Below are 17,137 nucleotides of genomic sequence, written 5' to 3'. Positions count from 1 at the left end.
AGAGGAGGCTCAGGGGAGACCTTATTGCTGTCTACTACTACTTGAAAGGTGGCTGTAGCCAGGAGGGAGTTGGTCTCTTCTCTCAAGCAACCAGCACCAGAACAAGAGGACACAGTCTCAAGCTGTGCCAGGGGAAGTTTAGGCTCGAGGTGAGGAGCAAGTTCTTCACTGAGAGAGTAATTCGTCATTGGAATGGGCTGCCCAGGGAGGTGCTGGAGTCACCATCCCTGGAGGTGTTCAAGAGGGGATTGGACATGGCACTTGGTGCCATGGTTTAGTCGTGGGCTCTGTGGTGACAGGTTGGACTTGATGATCTTTGAGGTCTCTTCCCACCTTGGTGATTCTGTGATGTGCTGTCTCTTTTTCTCAGTACAGGAGTGATTTGTCTGTGAAGCTTTTAGGGCATTGAAAAATACGAGAGGATATCAAAAAGCAGACTTTGGCCTCTCTTTAAACACTTCCTCTTTCAGGTTTTAGTAGCTCCCTCATTGACTTCATTAAACTGTGAAGCTGAACTACTTCCCTGCTAAGCAAAGCGTCGCAGCAGTGATCAAGTTAGATGTGGCAGGGGTGTCACACTGGGAGCCCTTCCAAGTGATTCCTTGTTTAGAAAACTATTAAGTAGAAGAAGGGCTCTGTATGGAAGGTATCCAAAGTTCAATGCAGGCTGTTTTCCTGAGGTGTTTTCCACACAAGCATTAAGAGAACCTGCAGCTTTCATGTCCTCCTCTCTAGGAGGATACATTTTTTTTTTCCTTAAGAACTTATGGAAATGGAACCCTCCAAGCTGGGACTGCATGTTAGCTGCCTTGTCTGCTTCACAAAATTGGTGTTTTGTGCATCTAAACCACTTCCAAGTGCTTTTAAGATGTTGGAGATGGTTCCAGAGACAAAGTCAGATTCTTAACTATAGAAAGTATTTAGTCACTATTAAACTCCCCCCAAACTACACTGTCATCTTTCAGCATATCACCTGTGAGTGCAAAGATCCTTCTTGAAGGTGTGCTGGAACACTTTGGCCATCACCTTAGAGCCAGAGACCAAGGACCTTCAGCATGGTGATTCAGCATTTCAGGAGAGAGAGCTGTTAAACCAAACTCTGCTGCACTGCTCTCTGTGTGTGTTTCTTCAGTGTGGTTCATCTCTGCTCCTTTTCAGCACTCACTTCTACAGTCAGTTCCCCAGGGAAGTCTTCCACTTAATCCTGTTTTCTCTTAGATAGTCAAGGTCATTCAGCTCCTCAGATTCAAGGGCTTAAAATTTCTTCCTTTTTTTCCCCTTCATTTTCTAAGCATTAGAGGTTTCAGTCTGTGAAACCAGAAGTCTATGGGCAAGGTTTTTTTCCTTCTTTCCTTCCTTCCTTCCTTCTTTCCTTGTGTCATTAGCAAGTGCTGATGTGTGTCCCACATCTGTGGAAGATGCCCTCCCAACACCCAGCAGGGCTATTCTAAGTTGCCATCCCTTCTGAAGAACAGAGTACCTTGGCTTTTCTCAGCTTCCTTGCACTCACTGACTCCAAACCTCAGATGATTGTGAAGAAGTTGATGGCATTGAAACAGAATTCTGTTCTGTGGTGGTAAAGCAAACCTCAGGTTCCTCAGCCTTGTCTCAACAGTCCTCAACCTCATTCATGCTGTGGTATTTGAAGGGTTAGGTTTTGTTGTTGCTTCCCATTGACAAGGTTATCAATGCTTCCAAACACCTTATCAGCTATGCTAGCTGGTTCTGTCCCTTGTTGCATCTTCTGTGTGCTTAGCTGAGGTCCAGAACAGCTTCAAAGCCCTGTAAAGGCCAATCTCTAGCTCTGCTGTCAGCAAGTACTGCTCTGACAGGGGAGATGGGGGGCAAAGAAAATCCCTTCACAAGGCTCTATAATTAGATATTTTTCACTGGTTTAAGTGTTTGTTCTTTGAGAGTCCTCTTATGCAGGACTTCAGGTCTCTGTAACCACAGAATCACAGCATGACTGAGGTTGGAAGGGACCTGTGGAGGCCACTTTGTCCTCCCCCTGCTCGAGCAGGGGCACACAGAGCAGTGTGGTTAGTGATTTTTCTGCTGCATTTTGGGAATTCATCCTCTACCTGAGCTTTCAACCTGTCTCTTTGGACTCTGGCAGATGATTCTGTAACAGCCAGATACTTGCTTTTAAGGGCACCCTCAAAGCAAGGAGGAATAAAAAGGAAGTGAAATGACTTACAGAATTACACTGCAACCCCAGAAGTTTCCCAGGCCTTACCTTAACTCAGTGTTATACCAGCTGCTAACCCTCATTTCCCTTCTCTTTGAATGGAAACTTCTCCTTTGCTTTCAGGATTTATTTCTTACAAGCACTAATTTTGGTCCCAGTTACCTTACAATAAGGGCTCTACAAATCCTCAGTTTGTAATTCTCATCTGTAATGTGGAGACTGAAGGGCAGTGTAATGCACAGTGCTGCTTTGTAAAATTAATAGCTGAGAACTTCTCCCAGATTAAAAAATGGAGTGGCCTGGTGAGAGCTTTAATGAACCCAGGGATAATAAATCATTCCTTATTTAAGCAAAGCTGCCTCCTTGACAGTCCAGCTTCTGGTCAGGTTTTGATGTAGTTACTCAGTGGAACTCTGGTGCTTTGCTCTTTGAATGCTCCCAGGCTGGTCCTTGGGGACAAGGTGGTGTTTGTGAAAGTTTAATGGGCTTCCTGGAGGGATGGAGTTGGAGATTCCCCAGCTGGTCTTTCCAGTCTGGGCCACTGTGCCCACCTACGGCAAAAAGATGCTGCTGGCTGTTCTCTTTCCATTTCTTCACAAACATTGGGGTTACCATGGTCCTCCCAAGGCAGAGTGGGATGTGCCATGTGCCCCTTACAGGTCTGGTCAGTGCTCCTCTGGCTGCAGGCAGTGCTCAGGTGTGGAGCAGATCTCCTGCTGTTCCTTGGTGTTTCAGACAGCACCAGCTGCTCCAGCTGTCTCACAGGCTGTAGGTGAGCAGTAAACACCTCGAGGCAGTCACACATGGTGAGGCTGAGCAGTGTGAGTAACTCTGTGAGTAACCACACAGTGATGTTTTCAAAGCTAGATCACACAGAATAGAGCTGCTGTTTCCCTCCATTTGCTGGGTCACAGAGAGTAGTCTGAGACTCAGAGTTTCTCTTGGTAATTTGCTTTACCCACAAATATTTGGGGTGCAGGGAGGAGGTTTGGGTGAGATCTAACTTCTAGCTTGCATCACAAATTGCATGGCAAAAAGTTTCAGCATTCTTGAAGCCAGAGGCCAGTGCAGCACTTCCATTTCTTGCTGTTACTTACCCATGAAGTATTTTCTTTAGCCAGGGCAAAGTCACAGAAGAGATGTACAGCATCAGCTTGGAGATGGATTTGAAATAGTTTGCCTTGTGTGATCAAACTCTTAAACCTGAAGAATAAATAAACTTCAGCTGATTCTGGGTGTGCAAATGGAATGCCATGCAAAGCCTGGTGAAGCCATGAACAACTCTGGAGAATCACTCAAAAGCTCTTATGGCAAAGCCCTTCACAGGAACTGTAAAGAGTACTTGGTTTAAAACTGGTTTCTTTCCCCTGTTTGTAATCCTCCTCTTTAGTTACTGGAAGTCTCTCTGCACAGGAGCTGGAGTTAAAAGTCACAGATAATACTTCCAACGTGGCTCTGAAGTGGGCCTGTCATGGTATAAGAAGCATGCAGAGTCTCTGAACACTTTAAGATGTGGAGTATGCATTGTGTAGAGCTTTCCTCTTCAGCTCCTCAGGACTGTCAGGCTGTGAATGAGATGCTCTGCTTTTGCTGTTTACAAAGGTTTGGGATTGTTTTGTTCTGCGTCCAGCTGCTGGGCAGCAATGTTTCATTTTCACAGGAGCCTTATGTTGCAGAATCACAGAATTGTCTGGAAGGGACCTCAAGGATCATCTATTTTCACCCCCCCGCCATGGGCAGGGACACTTTCCACTAGATCAGGTTGTCTGGGCAACAGCAGGGGATTTACAGGTAACCAGAGGTGGGTGCCAGTGACAAGACCAGTTGTGCACAAAAATATCAGCCAGGTGTTCTGCCACATTGGGACTGTCAAAATGCCAGGGATGTGGAGTGGGTGAGGTGAAGTTCCAGGAGTTGAAGGCTGTATGCTCAGAGGGTCTGAGAGCAGCTGCAGCAGAGCTCTGTCTGAATGTTCCTGTTCCAGCTCCCTCCAGACTGCTGAGGGGAAGCTCTTAGCAGCATGTCCTCAGAGAGGACAGAAACCAAGGGCTTTCTATGGCCCAGTCACAGTTTGCTATTTACCCAGCTCTGGGACAGGACAGGTGTAGGGCTCTGGACTTCTTTTCTTTGTGTGTGGCTCTATTAGAAACTTCTGCTGTGGTCTGTTAACTCCTCCAACATGTCCTCTCTCATCCCCTGGGATGTATTTCTGAGGAAGCTGGGTGTTCAAGATCCAGTCCCAAGTGAAAGCCCTGTGGTTAATTGGAGCAATCCAATGGGGCTGTCATGGAAATGCAATTTCCTGTGGCTAGCAGGGGAATGCAAAAGACTCCAGACTGCAGGCTTCTTGCTGCAGTCTCCAGGAAGAAGGTTTCTGTAGGATTTTTACATCAGTTCTGTATGCTCAGCTCTTCAGTGTCCAGTCCCTCAGGCATGCAATGTCAGAAAGTGGCAGGATCAGTGCAGCCTGTTCATCCCACATTTATCCTTGGAAAAAACCCAACCCATATCCCCCCTCCAGTCCTCATCTCCCACTCCTCCTTTTCAGATTCTGCCTTTCCAGGTTCTGCCTGCTGTGGGACCTGTGTCGTGTCACACACTTGGGGCCTTCACTGAGCACTCTCCCACCCAGCTGCCAGTCAGTGAATCTTTGCCATACTTTCAGGAGTCTGTCACAATCCCTCATGTTTGCCAAACACTGATTATCTTCCAGCCATGACATCCAGAGATTTGGGCTCTTCTCGCTTCATTCTTGCTCTCATGTTCTCATGACCTTTTTCAGCTGCTAGCTGTTAGCTGTCCTGCCTGCAGGGTGTTAGAGATTTCCAGTGTAAACACTCTCTTAATATTGCCTAATCTCTTCCACCATCCTTTTTAAGACCTAGTTTATAACTTTAATCTCCAAGTTTCCAATCAATCAGGATAATGATCTGTTTTTCTTCCCTCTCCTAAGCCTCTTTCTTACAGGGCTGTTGAGAACCCACCCTGTTTATGCCTTTTTTTGAGCAGAATGAGGAGTTCAGGCCACAGGATGTAAGGGTTTGGAAGGGATCTCCGGAGATCCTCGAGACCAACCTCCCCCCTGCCAGAGCAGGACCATAGAATCCAGCACAGGTCACACAGGAACACATCCAGATGGGGCTTGAAGGTCTCCAGAGAAGGAGACTCCACAACCTCTCTGGGAAACCTGTTCCAGTGTTCTGTGACCCTCCCAGTGAAGAAGTTCCTCCTCATGTTGAGGTGGAACCGTCTGTGCTGGAGTTTATATCCATTGCTCCTTGTCCTATCACAGGGTGCAACTCTCTCTTGACACTCAGCCCTCATATATTTATAAACATTGATGAAATCCCCTCTCAGTCTTCTCTTCTCCAGACTGAAGAGCCCCAGGTCTTTCAGCCTCTCCTCACAGGGCAGTGCTCCAGTCTCTTCATCATCCTGGTAGCTCTCCATTGAACTCTCTCCAGCAGATCCCTGTCCCTCTTGAGCTGGGGAGCCCAAATCTGGACACAGTATTCCAGGTGAGGTCTCACCAGGGCAGATTAGAGGGGGAGGAGAACCTCCCTTGATCTTCAGAGCCTTTTCTCTTCTGATGAATATGCCTTTCACCCCAGACTGCTGGCTGGCTGGAGCTAATGAAGCACCACCTGGAAATGCCACTAGGGAGCAGATCACCCACGCACAGACGGTGTGCACTGCCAGTGGCTGCTCCCTTAGGGGCTCTCTGGCTGTCACCTGCTTACACTGCAGGCAGACAGCGAAGGCTGTGGAACACATTTGGATCTGAAGCTGAGAGAGATTACTGCAGTCTGTAAAGTGAATCCTCTAATGACAGCCGTTGGAGTAAAATTACAGTGCAGGCTAAGTCTCTTTCCTTGGGTTTTGCATAGGTAAACTGTTCTTCTCCTGTTCAAAGTGAGGCCTTTTTAGCTGTGAGTGCTACTTGCTGTTTGCTAAGTCTCTCCCGAGTTCATGGGAAGGGAATCTCTCCTGCAGGGGTCCTCTGGAACCTGTCCTCGTGCGACGCGGTGAAGATGACAATCATCAGAGACGCGCTGGCGCCGCTGACCAGCGCGGTGATCGTGCCCCACTCGGGCTGGAACAGCTCTTCCTTCGACGAGGATCACAAAATCAAGTTCCAGACTTCCCTGGTGCTGCGCAATACCACAGGCTGCCTCAGGTAACTGCCGCTGGGGGGCAGCGCTGGAGCTCCCGAATAGCCGTGCTGCTCTGCAGGTGACACCCTGGCACAGCAATGTGCCCTTGTGGCCAGGAGATCCAGGGGTGCATCAAGAAGAGTGTGTCCAGCAGGTCTGGGGAGGTTCTTCTCCCCCTCTGCTCTGCCCTGGTGAGGCCTCACCTGGAATACTGCGTCCAGCTTTGGGCTCCCCAGTTCAAGAGAGACAGAGACCTGCTGGAGAGAATCCAACAGGGAGACACAAGGATGATTAGGGGACCTGAGCGTCTCTCCTGTGAAGAGAGACTGAGAGACCTGGGGCTGTTCAGTCTTCAGAAGACTGAGAGGGGATCTGATCAGTGTGGATAAATATCTGAGGAGTGGGTGTCAAGTGGAGGGGGCCAAGCTCTTTTTGTTGGTGCACACTAATAAGACAAGAAACAACAGGTACAGGCCTGAACATGGAAGACTTCACCTCAACATGAGGAGAAACTTCTTTACAGTGAGGGTGATGGAGCACTGCAACAGGCTGCCCAGAGAGGTTGTGGAGCCTCCTTTTCTGGAGACTTTCAAACCCACCTGGATGCATTCCCATGCAGACTACCCTAAGTGATCCTGCTTTGGCAGGGGAGTTGAACTCAATGACCTCTGGAGGTCCCTCCTGACTTTTAATGTACTGTGGTACTATGACACACCATTCTGGCCTGTAGGCAGCTGGGAAGAAGATGGGTGCCTGTCTGTGACTGTGCCCTGTCCGTTTGTCCTGCAGGAACCTGAGCTCGGCAGGAGAGGAGGCCCGGAAGCAGATGAGGTCCTGCGAGGGGCTGGTGGATTCGCTGCTCTATGTGATCCACACGTGTGTGAACACCTCGGATTACGATAGCAAGGTGTGTGCACGCTCCATCTGGGTGACTCTGAGTGCCACACTATGTGTGACAGGACCTTCTGGGGTGGCACAAGGATCATTCAGTGCTGCCATATGCATAGCTGGGCTGGGGTCCCTTCCAGCACCAGGTTCCTGATGTGCAGTCCAACTGTGCTGCATGCTACAGGGTCACTCTCTGTGCTGCTTCTTCTCATCCCTGTTGTCAGTCTTCAACAAAACAAAGTCATCACTTGTGTTTTGCATGTTCAGAGCACTAACAAACAGTCTGGAGAAGAGAAGACTGAGAGGGGATTTAATCAATGTTTATCAATATCTGAGGGCTGGGGGTCAAGAGGGAGGGGACAGGCTCTGCTCACTTGCACCCTGAGATAGGACAAGGGGCAATGGATAGAAACTCCAGCACAGGAGGTTCCACCTCAACATGGGGAGGAACTTCTTCACTGTGAGAGTCACAGAGCATTGGAACAGGCTCCCCAGAGGGGTTGTGGAGTCTCCTTCTCAAAACCCATCTGGATGTGTTCCTGTGTGAGCTGTGCTAGGTGCTGTGGTCCTGCTCTGGCAGGGGGGTTGGACTCGATGATTTTCAGAAGTCCCTTCCAACCCCTGACATCCTGTGAGCCTGTGATCTGTGAAATAAGGCACTGCAGCAGAGATTGCTGTTGGAAATATGCTTGTATTTGAGGGTATATTTGAGGAGAGAGGGTGCAGTTTTCCCAGAGAAACAGACAAAGCAATGACCAATGCCCTGAATTAGAATTCAGCTCTTCTGCTCCAGATGCCTTTTCTCCTTTACTTACTTTGGCTTATCACTCTGCAAGAGAGTAACTAATGACACAGTATCTTCCTGGTTTGGCTTCAGACAGTGGAAAATTGTGTGTGCACCCTGAGAAACCTTTCTTACCGCTTGGAGCTGGAGGTCCCTCAGGCACGGCTGCTGGGAATCAACGAACTGGATGACTTGTTAGGAAAGGAGTCGCCTAGCAAAGACTCAGAGCCCAGCTGCTGGGGGAAAAAAAAGAAGAAGAAAAAAAAAACTTCCCAGGAGGACCAGGTTTGCCTCTTTCCTTGTAGTCCAAATGTATGAACAGCAGCTTGGCTAGTGGTGGGCAGTGCCTCGCTTGAAGGAAAGCAATAATATCATGAATGAAAACCAGAGAGGCCTCCCCTAGTTACAGATCTGTGTTCATTTCTCAGTGGGACGGAGTTGGCCCCATCCCAGGCTTTTCCAAGTCCCCCAAAGGTGTGGAGATGCTGTGGCACCCATCGGTGGTGAAGCCGTACCTAACGCTGCTGGCGGAGAGCTCTAACCCAGCCACCCTGGAGGGCTCTGCAGGATCTCTCCAGAACCTCTCTGCGGGCAACTGGAAGGTATGGCAAGTTCTGCTCTTCCTCCTGGAGTAGTATCTTAGCTGGTGTTTAGAATACTGGGCTGTGTCCGGAAGGAACATGAACGGTCTAAGGGTGCACCTGGGCCTTTCTGTCTCAAGAGCGTCGCTAGTGCTGGTGCGCTGCAGGAATGGTGCTGCCACAGGCAAGAGCAGTGACAGAGGGCAGCCAGGAGGAGCAGGGTGGAAACTGACCTGGAAACTGGTCCTGATTGTTTCAAATGAACACAGAACAGCAAAAGAAAAAGCTTGCTTTCAGCGCAGAGCAGGTCAAAATGGTCTTCTAGCTATGAGCTGTGGTGGGAAGGTGCTGCTGCAGCAGGCCAGCATGAATGAATAGTTTGTGTTTGCCTTATTTGTGTGACTTCTCTATCACCATCCTTTCTTGCCTGTGGCCCTTACACATGGTATGTTACAGAGCACCACATGAGAACCCTGCAGGCATGTTGTGTGTGTCGTGGAGAGAGTCAAAAAAACACCTTAGCTGCTTTCTTTGCTTGTAGAAAAACACCTCAGACCTTTTCAGAATCATTATGGAATTGGTCTCTAACCAAAACAAACAAAAAACAAGACAAAGAAACTAACAAAACTGTTCCTCTGCAGGTGATTTGTCATTAATTAAGGTGTTTTATCTCTTAGACCACATTTTTTAAGCGTTGCTTTGTAAGGGGATGAGTGAAAAGCAAGCCAGAGCCAAGCCTTTGTGGCTGTAGAGCAGGCATTTGAGCTCTGCTGCGGGGAAGGTCCTGCAGCGTGCTGGGGAGTCCCAGCCCAGCCAGAGCATGTCAGGGGAGCGCTGGGGGTCTGTGGGTGATGACCGAGTGTTGTGCCAGTTCGCAGCGTACATCCGAGCTGCTGTCAGGAAGGAGAAGGGGCTGCCCATCCTGGTGGAGCTGCTGAGGATGGACAACGACAGAGTGGTCTCGTCTGTGGCGACCGCCCTGAGGAACATGGCGCTGGACGTGCGGAACAAGGAGCTCATCGGTGAGTGCGGAGCCGCTGCAGGGAGCGCCGTGGCTGGCAGCACTGAGGTGGTGCCCCTGTGAGATTCTGCCCACAGAGGCGGCACTGCTGACTGCTGTACGGTGTCCCTGTGCCACAGCAGTGAGCCTGTTTGACACAGCAGTTTCTCAGAGTCACGGTGACATTTCAGTCTGCCTTTAGCCAGCCTGCATGGGGGGCTCTGGACAGCAGCTGGAAGTCACCTCAGCTAAACTCAGCTGCACGGGAATGTGAGGGAGAACACGACTCCACCTCCTTGGAGCTCATCAGTTACTTAAGAGAGTGCCAAGGTCTCCTACATATTCTAAGAGGCTAGGGCAGCTGTGCTGCCAGTACCTCGGTGAACACTTTATTTGGTAGTGTTGGACAGGGCGAGAGGGGAGAAATCCTCTCCATGAAAGTCTGCATTGAATGAAGTCACCAGCTAGGGTGCTTGCCAGAAAAACTGACAGCTTCCCTTTTGTCATCCTCAATATTTAATACTTCAAGCATTCAGCTGTGCCTTCCTAATCTATCCCTTTAAAAAGCCAAACAACATTTTCCCTGCCTTGATCAGGAATCTCAGTCTATCATGGAAGTGCTGGACACGCCTCACCCTTGGCTTCACACTGCTGTGACTTCAGTGAGCCCTGCCAACACATGTCATCATCTGAAAAATTCCACTTTTGTTCCAGGAGCATTTCCCCTGTTGTAGGCCAGTGGGATAAGTGTAGAGCAGCTATTTATACATGCAAGAGTATCCTGCTTCCCAACAGATAACAGAATTCTCTGTGTTTCTGAAGCCTCTCTAGCCTGGCTGTTCAGAACAGCTGTCTCTGAGTCACTTGTTACATGCACAAGAAATGAATAAAGGAGCCTCTGTTCTGCAGCCTCAGCCATCTGCAGGTCACACTCAGGTGACACTCTCTTGTCAGGATACTTTTCTCCCCTTCCTGGCACAGCTTCTCAGTTCAGGAGCACACCTCCACCTGTTCCCTTGCCCTGCCAGGGCCCTAAGGCTGGATGAGTTATTGGCTTTCCAGAGAGGCTCTCAGCTTTGTGTGACATGTGCTGAGGCATGAAGTGAGCCACAGATCACCCCACGCTGGTGGTCTGCTTTATGCAACCTCATTGCCCTTGGTAGGGACAGGAACCACTGTTCCTTACATGGTCTAAATGCTGAAGGAAATGAGAGCCTGGGGGCTCCAGCAAACCCCAGGATAAATGGGTAGGTGCCAACAAGTGTGGAGGAGCAGTGACAGGGAATGGCTGGGCACAGCACTAGTGGTGCTGACATCTTTCCAGGCTGTTTGAGAAGTTGCTCCCTTTGTTTGCAGAATTCCTTTTTGGGTGTTTTTCCCCTCAGCATGTTATGCAAATAGCTAGCTAATGGCTTTGTGTAAAGCTTCTTCATTAGTCACTGCTATGTACAAATAGATGTCTTCAATAAAACCCATTAATCATTCCATTAACAGCAGGGCCTAAAGAGGGGATGTGAGAGCTTAAGTCAATTCCCTTTGCCTGCAGTGCAACTGTTCTGTGCATTGCTCAGGAACTGAAATTCTAAGGGCTGAGCCCTGCTCTCCTGCAAGGCAGCAGGTGTTGGGAGCAGTGGCAGGAAGAATCCCAGGCCACTTGCAAGGCTCTCTGTAGCCCTCCCATAAATGTGGGGAGGTGCAGCACTCCTTCAGCCACAACAAACAGCCTGGTGTTTCCTTGAGCAATTCTGCTTTCTCCAAGTGCTCCCTGTTTAGGGATGCTGCTGCTCTAATGCAGAAAGGCAGCTTCTCATGCTCCAGAGGGAGAAAAACAAAAATCAAGGATTGGTCTCTGCCTTCTCTTGACCCTGTGCAAATGCAACTTGGTGGAAGGCTGCCATGCTTTTGCTCCCACATTGTTGTGGCTTTCTCCTGCAGCTCTGTGATGAGTCATAGAATCATAGAATTGTTAGGGTTGGAGGGGACCTCAAGGATCATCTAGTTCCAACCCCTCTGCCATGGGCAGGGACACCTCACTCTACAGCAGGCTGCTCACAGCCACATCCAGCTTGGCCTTCAAAACCTCCAGGGATGAGGCTTCTACCACTTCCCTGGGCAACCTGTTCCAGTGTCTCACCACTCTCATGGGGAAGAGCTTCTTCCTAACATCCAAGCTGAATCTCCCCATTTCTAGTTTTGTTCCATTCCCCCCAGTCCTATCATTACCTGACACCCTAAAAAGTCCCTCCCCAGCTTTCTTGTAGCCCCCTTCAGATACCAGAAGGCCACAATTAGGTCTCCTGGGAGCCTTCTCTTCTCCAGACTGAACAGCCCCAACTCCCTCAGTCTGTTCTCATAGGAGAGGAGCTTCAGCCCTCTGACCATCCTCGTGGCCCTTCTCTGGACACGTTCCAGCACCTCCAGATCCTTCCTGTGCTAGGGGCTCCAGAACTGGACACAGTACTCCAGGTGGGGTCTCACCAGAGTAGAGGGGGAGAGTCACCCCTCTCGACCTGCTGGCTGTGCTTCCCTTAGTTGCAGATGTGTGGTACCAAGCCGTGCCCTCAGCGCTGTCTCTGGTGGCTGTTGCAGGCAAATACGCCATGCGGGATCTGGTGAACCGCCTGCCCGGGGGCAACGGCCCCAGCGTGCTGTCGGATGAGACCGTGGCAGCCATCTGCTGCGCCCTGCACGAGGTCACCAGCAAGAACATGGAGAACGCCAAGGCCCTGGCCGACACCGGCGGCATCGAGAAGCTGGTGAACATAACGAAAGGCAGAGGGGACAGGTGAGCAGGCGGCAGAGCCCATCCTGAGCTGCTCCTCCATTCCGCTTCCAGTGCTGAACCATGTGTGCAGCCCTTTGAGTCAACAGGACCTGCTCTGGCAGTCCCGGTGGGGGCAGCTGGCGCAGCCTGGGTCACGCAGCTCTCCCACCGTGCCCTCTGCAGGGCTTTGACAGTCACCTGCAGGAGTCACATCGCTGATACGCTCAGTGGTATGAAATAGAATTGTCCCCTCCAGAACACCATCAAGCTCAGCAGAACGTTTAGAGCTGCTCAGAGTTATCCCAATACTAATTCCATCTGGCCTGGCCACTTGGCCCCCACCAGACAGCTCACCTGGCTGGTGAGATTGTCTCAGGTAGGAAGGAAGGAAGGAAAAGGACCTTTTCCAGAGAAAATGGTCAGTGTGACTGACACAAACCACATTTACACAAAGGCTTTGTCCCAGAAGGGACTGGGCTGTACTCTGAGTACCCACAACTTAACAGTACTTTTGATGTTCAAGGGACCCAGACTGAGCTGCAGGAGCAGCTGCTCTGACTTCACTGGTCTGTGGAGACATCTGCACTTGCATTTGTGAGGCACCAGGGTGCACTAAACCTGTGTGAAACCTGGTGATGGTATTAAAACTGCCTTCTCCTGGATTAACTTTATGAAGTTAATTCAAGTTCCTTATCAACTGCAATTGTTTTCAGTCTTCAACAGCTGTATTTGGAGGAGTCATCCTGGTGGCAGGAAAAGGCACATGCTTAACCCAGATGTCACACTGTGACATTTCCTGTCAAACCACTGCTTCCAGCACCACTGCCAGCTCACCACTTTCTCTCCTAAAAATGTTGGCATGGCTTTAATGACAGCCAGAACCATTTCCCTAGCCTTTTCCCAAACAGTAGAAGTTTTCAGCTGTGCAGCACAAGACCAAGAACAGTCTGGCTGGAAGTTAGGATGCCCCGGAGTCAGGATGGCTGGAGGCTCCCTGTACCAGCTCTTGTTTCACCTTTTCCTACAGCTAGTTTATTTAGAATAGAATTCCTTACTTAGAATAAATCAGGTTGGAAGAGACCTTCACGATCATTGTGTCCAACCCATCAACCAATCCACCCCACCTAAACAACTAACCCATGGCACCAAGCACCCCATCAAGTCTCCTCCTGAACACCTCCAATGATGGTGACTCCACCACCTCCCTGGGCAGCCCATTCCAATGGGCAATCACTCTCTCTGTATAGAACTTCTTCCTAACATCCAACCTAAACCTCCCCTGGCACAGCCTGAGACTGTGTCCTCTTGTTTTGGTACTGGCTGCCTGGGAGAAGAGACCAACCTCTGCCTGTCTACAGCCTCCCTTCAGGCAGTTGTAGAGAGCAATAAGGTCACCCCTGAGTCTCCTCCAGGCTAAGCAACCCCAGCTCCCTCAGTCTTTCCTCATAGGGCTTGTGTTCCAAACCCCTCACCAACTTCGTTGCCCTTCTCTGGACTCTTTCCAGCAAGTCAACCTCCTTTTTTGTGCATTGATTTAAAGTGTGCAGCCTCTGTATGCAATGCACTAAATAGAACATCTCTTTTCCTGAGCTTTGATTCTTGCAGACAGTGACAGACAGAAGCCCTTCTGTTTGCATTCCTCACCTGAGTAACCTGAAGTGAAAGTGTCTGGGCTGGCAAGGGAAAGTGACTGCCAGGCTCTGCACCAGCCTTTGATGGGGTGCTGGCACAGCTCTGGGCACACGGTGCCAGTGCAGTCATGCGTTGAGGTGACCTGGCTTGCTTCACAGCACCAAGGTGTAGGTTGTTGTATGCCTCAGGGACACCCTTTTTTTTTAATGTGGAATTCAGTGGTTTTCTGGTAATTTAGCATTCTTCACATCCCTAGATCATCACTGAAGGTTGTGAAGGCAGCTGCCCAGGTGCTGAACACGCTCTGGCAGTACCGGGATCTGCGCAGCATCTATAAAAAGGTAAATGGCAGCATCAGCCTGCACTGGGAAACAGCTCTGCCAGAGCTCCTCAGTCAGTGAGAAGTGATTTGTTTTGATATTGCTTTCTTCTTGCCACTCCACAGGATGGATGGAATCAAAGTCATTTTATAACACCAGTGTCAACGCTAGAGCGAGAGAGATTCAAGTCGCATCCTTCCCTATCAACAACAAATCAACAGATGTCACCCATCATGCAGTCAGGTCAGTCTGGAGGTGTAAAGAGATGTGCTGGAGGGGTACCTGCTATCCCCTGGTTTTGATTCAAAACAGCCTCTTAGTTTGTTGCTCATCCTGTGCAAAACATGGAGCCTGTGCTGTGTCTCTTTGTATTTGAACACAAGTCCTCTGTGCACTGAGTGTTATCTCCAGCCACCATTACTGCTGGCTGGCTTCAGGTTCCACAGGATTTGTGGATGTCTCCATGTGAGCGTTCTAGTTTGGGTAAGGAGCACCTTACAGCAAACCTTGCCACTTACTCCTTGGTGCAGTCTTAGAATGTGAGTTGTGTTCCTTTTGGATGAAGCACACCAAGTGGTATGCTGCCAGAGTTCTTGTACCTGCCAGCTGCCAATGGGCAGTCCTCGAGGGCAGATGAGGCTTGGTGCCAGGTTCTCAGAGAACACACCTGGATTTGTAACCAGCTGTTCCCCTCCACAAAGCTGTGGCACCTGGCATTAGGTGTAGCTCCAGAGCACATGGATACTTGTAGCACAGAAAGCAACAGACCTGTTCTTATTCCCACTTGTGGAATGTCCCATGGGATGAGCCAAAGCAATAAAAGAAACCTTAATTCTCTGACTCCTCATATAGTTCTCACCTTTGTTCCTTTAACATCTTCAGTGCCAGGGTGTAGCTCTTAGACTGGACATTAGGGAGAAATTTTCCACAGCAAGAGTGGTCAGGCATGGGAATGTGCTGCCCAAGGAGGTGGTTGAGTCACCAACCCTGGAGGTGTTTAAAGGTGGTTTGGATGCAGTGCTTGGGGATATGGTTTAGAGGTGAACCTTGTAGAGTAGGATTGTCGGTTGGACTTGGTGATCCTGAGGGTCTCTTCCAACCTGAATGTTTCTGTGGTTCTTCATGAGGAGTCTGATACCAAACCTACTGGAAGCTTTGTACAGTGTCTTCACTGTCTTCATTGTATTCTCTCCAGCTCCCTCTTGTCTGTGAAGCAGCAGATCTCTGTTAAGGCCATGGCTCTCACTGGGGTGCTCACCCAGCAGGAACCATGTGCTAGTTCTGTCCCTTACCCGCATCTCTCCTTCGTTAATCCCTAAGGATGGAGGGGATGAGGAGGGAGTGCAGAGCAAGCTGGGTGTGGGGATGAGGAGGGAGTGCAGAGCAAGCTGGGTGTGGGCAGGGCTGGCGTGGTGCACACTGATGGTGTCTCTGTTGGCAACAGTTGGCAGCACGTCCTCGTCGCCGGCGCTGCTGGGCATTCGCGAGCCCCGCTCCGAGTACGACCGCACCCAGCCCCCTCTGCAGTACTACAGCAGCCAGGGCGACGGCATCGCACATAAAGACATCTACACTGGTAAGGCAGCTGGGCTGCAGCTGGCTGGCTGACTCTGCATGGCTTCTGACTGCCTCCTCTTGTTTTCCATGGTCATTCACTGTACTGAAGTCATCTTTGAAACGGCACACGTGAGCCGAGCCAGGGAGGTGCTATTGGTAGGCTGGAAGGTGAAATTGCTTTTCTCTGCAAGATACATTCTGTATCTTGTTAGGTTAGAAAATGTGTGGCTGTATGTTGTAACAACTGATAACAAGCTTCCACGTTTTCCCTGATCTCCCTTTTCCTCCTTTTTGACCCAAGTCACAGAACTTGAGAGGGAAATTCCCAGTTTTGTAGGTTATTTATGAGTCTGTAAAACAAGCCCAGCCATGCAGCAAAGGCTCTTGACTTCAGCCTGACTCCTGCTGAGGTTCAGCCTGTGCCTGTATTGTGGTGGTGCATTACCAGCAGATACTAAAGCCTGCAGGGTCAACAGTTTGGGTGCTGCAGAATTTCTTTTTAAGTAAAACAGAAGCAAGCAGGCTTAGAGGTGAAAGAATGAAGACCGAAGCTTATGCCATAAACTGTTTTCTTACAGGTTCCAGCAAAGCTTCACCAATTTACATCAGTTCCTATTCTTCACCAGCAAGAGAACAAAACAGACGACTACAGGTGACTCCAAGACTTTGTTCTGAACTAGCACTGATGACAGCACACGGTGTCAGTTTCAGGGCACTGTGTGGCAGCTTGAGGGCTCATTCAGAGTGTCTGTGGCACAGTGAATCTGTTACTGGCATCAGTGTACACTGACAGTTGCTTGTCTGTCTCTATCCCCTTTGTGCTTGCTTTTTATAGTCACCTATTTTAGCATGTTCTTCTTGTGGTGGCATCTGAGGCTGCTTTTCTGACTTGACTGGGGCTTTTTGGGTAGATGTAGACAAGTTCTGTGCTTTCTACTCAAGTTCCAAAGTACTGTTCTTGGAGAGGTCCCAGTGAGGAAAATTTTTTTTCACTGTGAGGGAACATGCTGCCCAGGGGGATTGTGGAGTCTCCCTCTCTGGAGATGCTCAAAACCTGCCTGGTTGTGTTCCTGTGTGATTTGTTGTGGGGGAGGTTTAGACTGGATGGTAGGAAGAAATTCTTCATAGAGAGATTGGCCATTGGAATGGGCTGCCCGGGGAGGTGGTGGAGTCACCATCACTGGAGGTGTGTAGGAGACTTGATGGGGTGCTTGGTGCCATGGGTTAGTTGATTAGATGGTGTTGGGTGATGGGTTGGACACAAGGATC

General features: G+C 49.7%; 1 protein-coding gene across 4 annotated transcripts in view; it reads left to right on the top strand.

Moving 5' to 3' along the window:
• PKP4 (plakophilin 4) overlaps positions 1–17,137 on the top strand; it is a 98,320-nt gene that overhangs the window by 79,638 nt on the left and 1,545 nt on the right. For all 4 annotated transcript variants that reach the window (XM_068139188.1, XM_068139187.1, XM_068139186.1 and 1 more), the window contains exons 12-21: positions 6,182–6,365; positions 7,132–7,249; positions 8,108–8,299; positions 8,443–8,616; positions 9,467–9,617; positions 12,185–12,380; positions 14,248–14,332; positions 14,437–14,554; positions 15,756–15,887; positions 16,447–16,520. In XM_068139188.1, coding sequence (XP_067995289.1) covers positions 6,182–6,365; positions 7,132–7,249; positions 8,108–8,299; positions 8,443–8,616; positions 9,467–9,617; positions 12,185–12,380; positions 14,248–14,332; positions 14,437–14,554; positions 15,756–15,887; positions 16,447–16,520 — 1,424 coding nt within the window. The remainder of the gene's footprint in view (positions 1–6,181; positions 6,366–7,131; positions 7,250–8,107; positions 8,300–8,442; positions 8,617–9,466; positions 9,618–12,184; positions 12,381–14,247; positions 14,333–14,436; positions 14,555–15,755; positions 15,888–16,446; positions 16,521–17,137) is intronic.

This window comes from Melanerpes formicivorus, unplaced genomic scaffold, assembly GCF_026170545.1.
Source record: "Melanerpes formicivorus ecotype bairdi unplaced genomic scaffold, bMelFor1.0.p_v2 SCAF_5, whole genome shotgun sequence".
In the NCBI taxonomy this organism is placed as follows: domain Eukaryota; kingdom Metazoa; phylum Chordata; class Aves; order Piciformes; family Picidae; genus Melanerpes; species Melanerpes formicivorus.
Note: the sequence above shows the minus strand (reverse complement) of the source record. Positions and strands in the feature narration are given on the sequence as shown.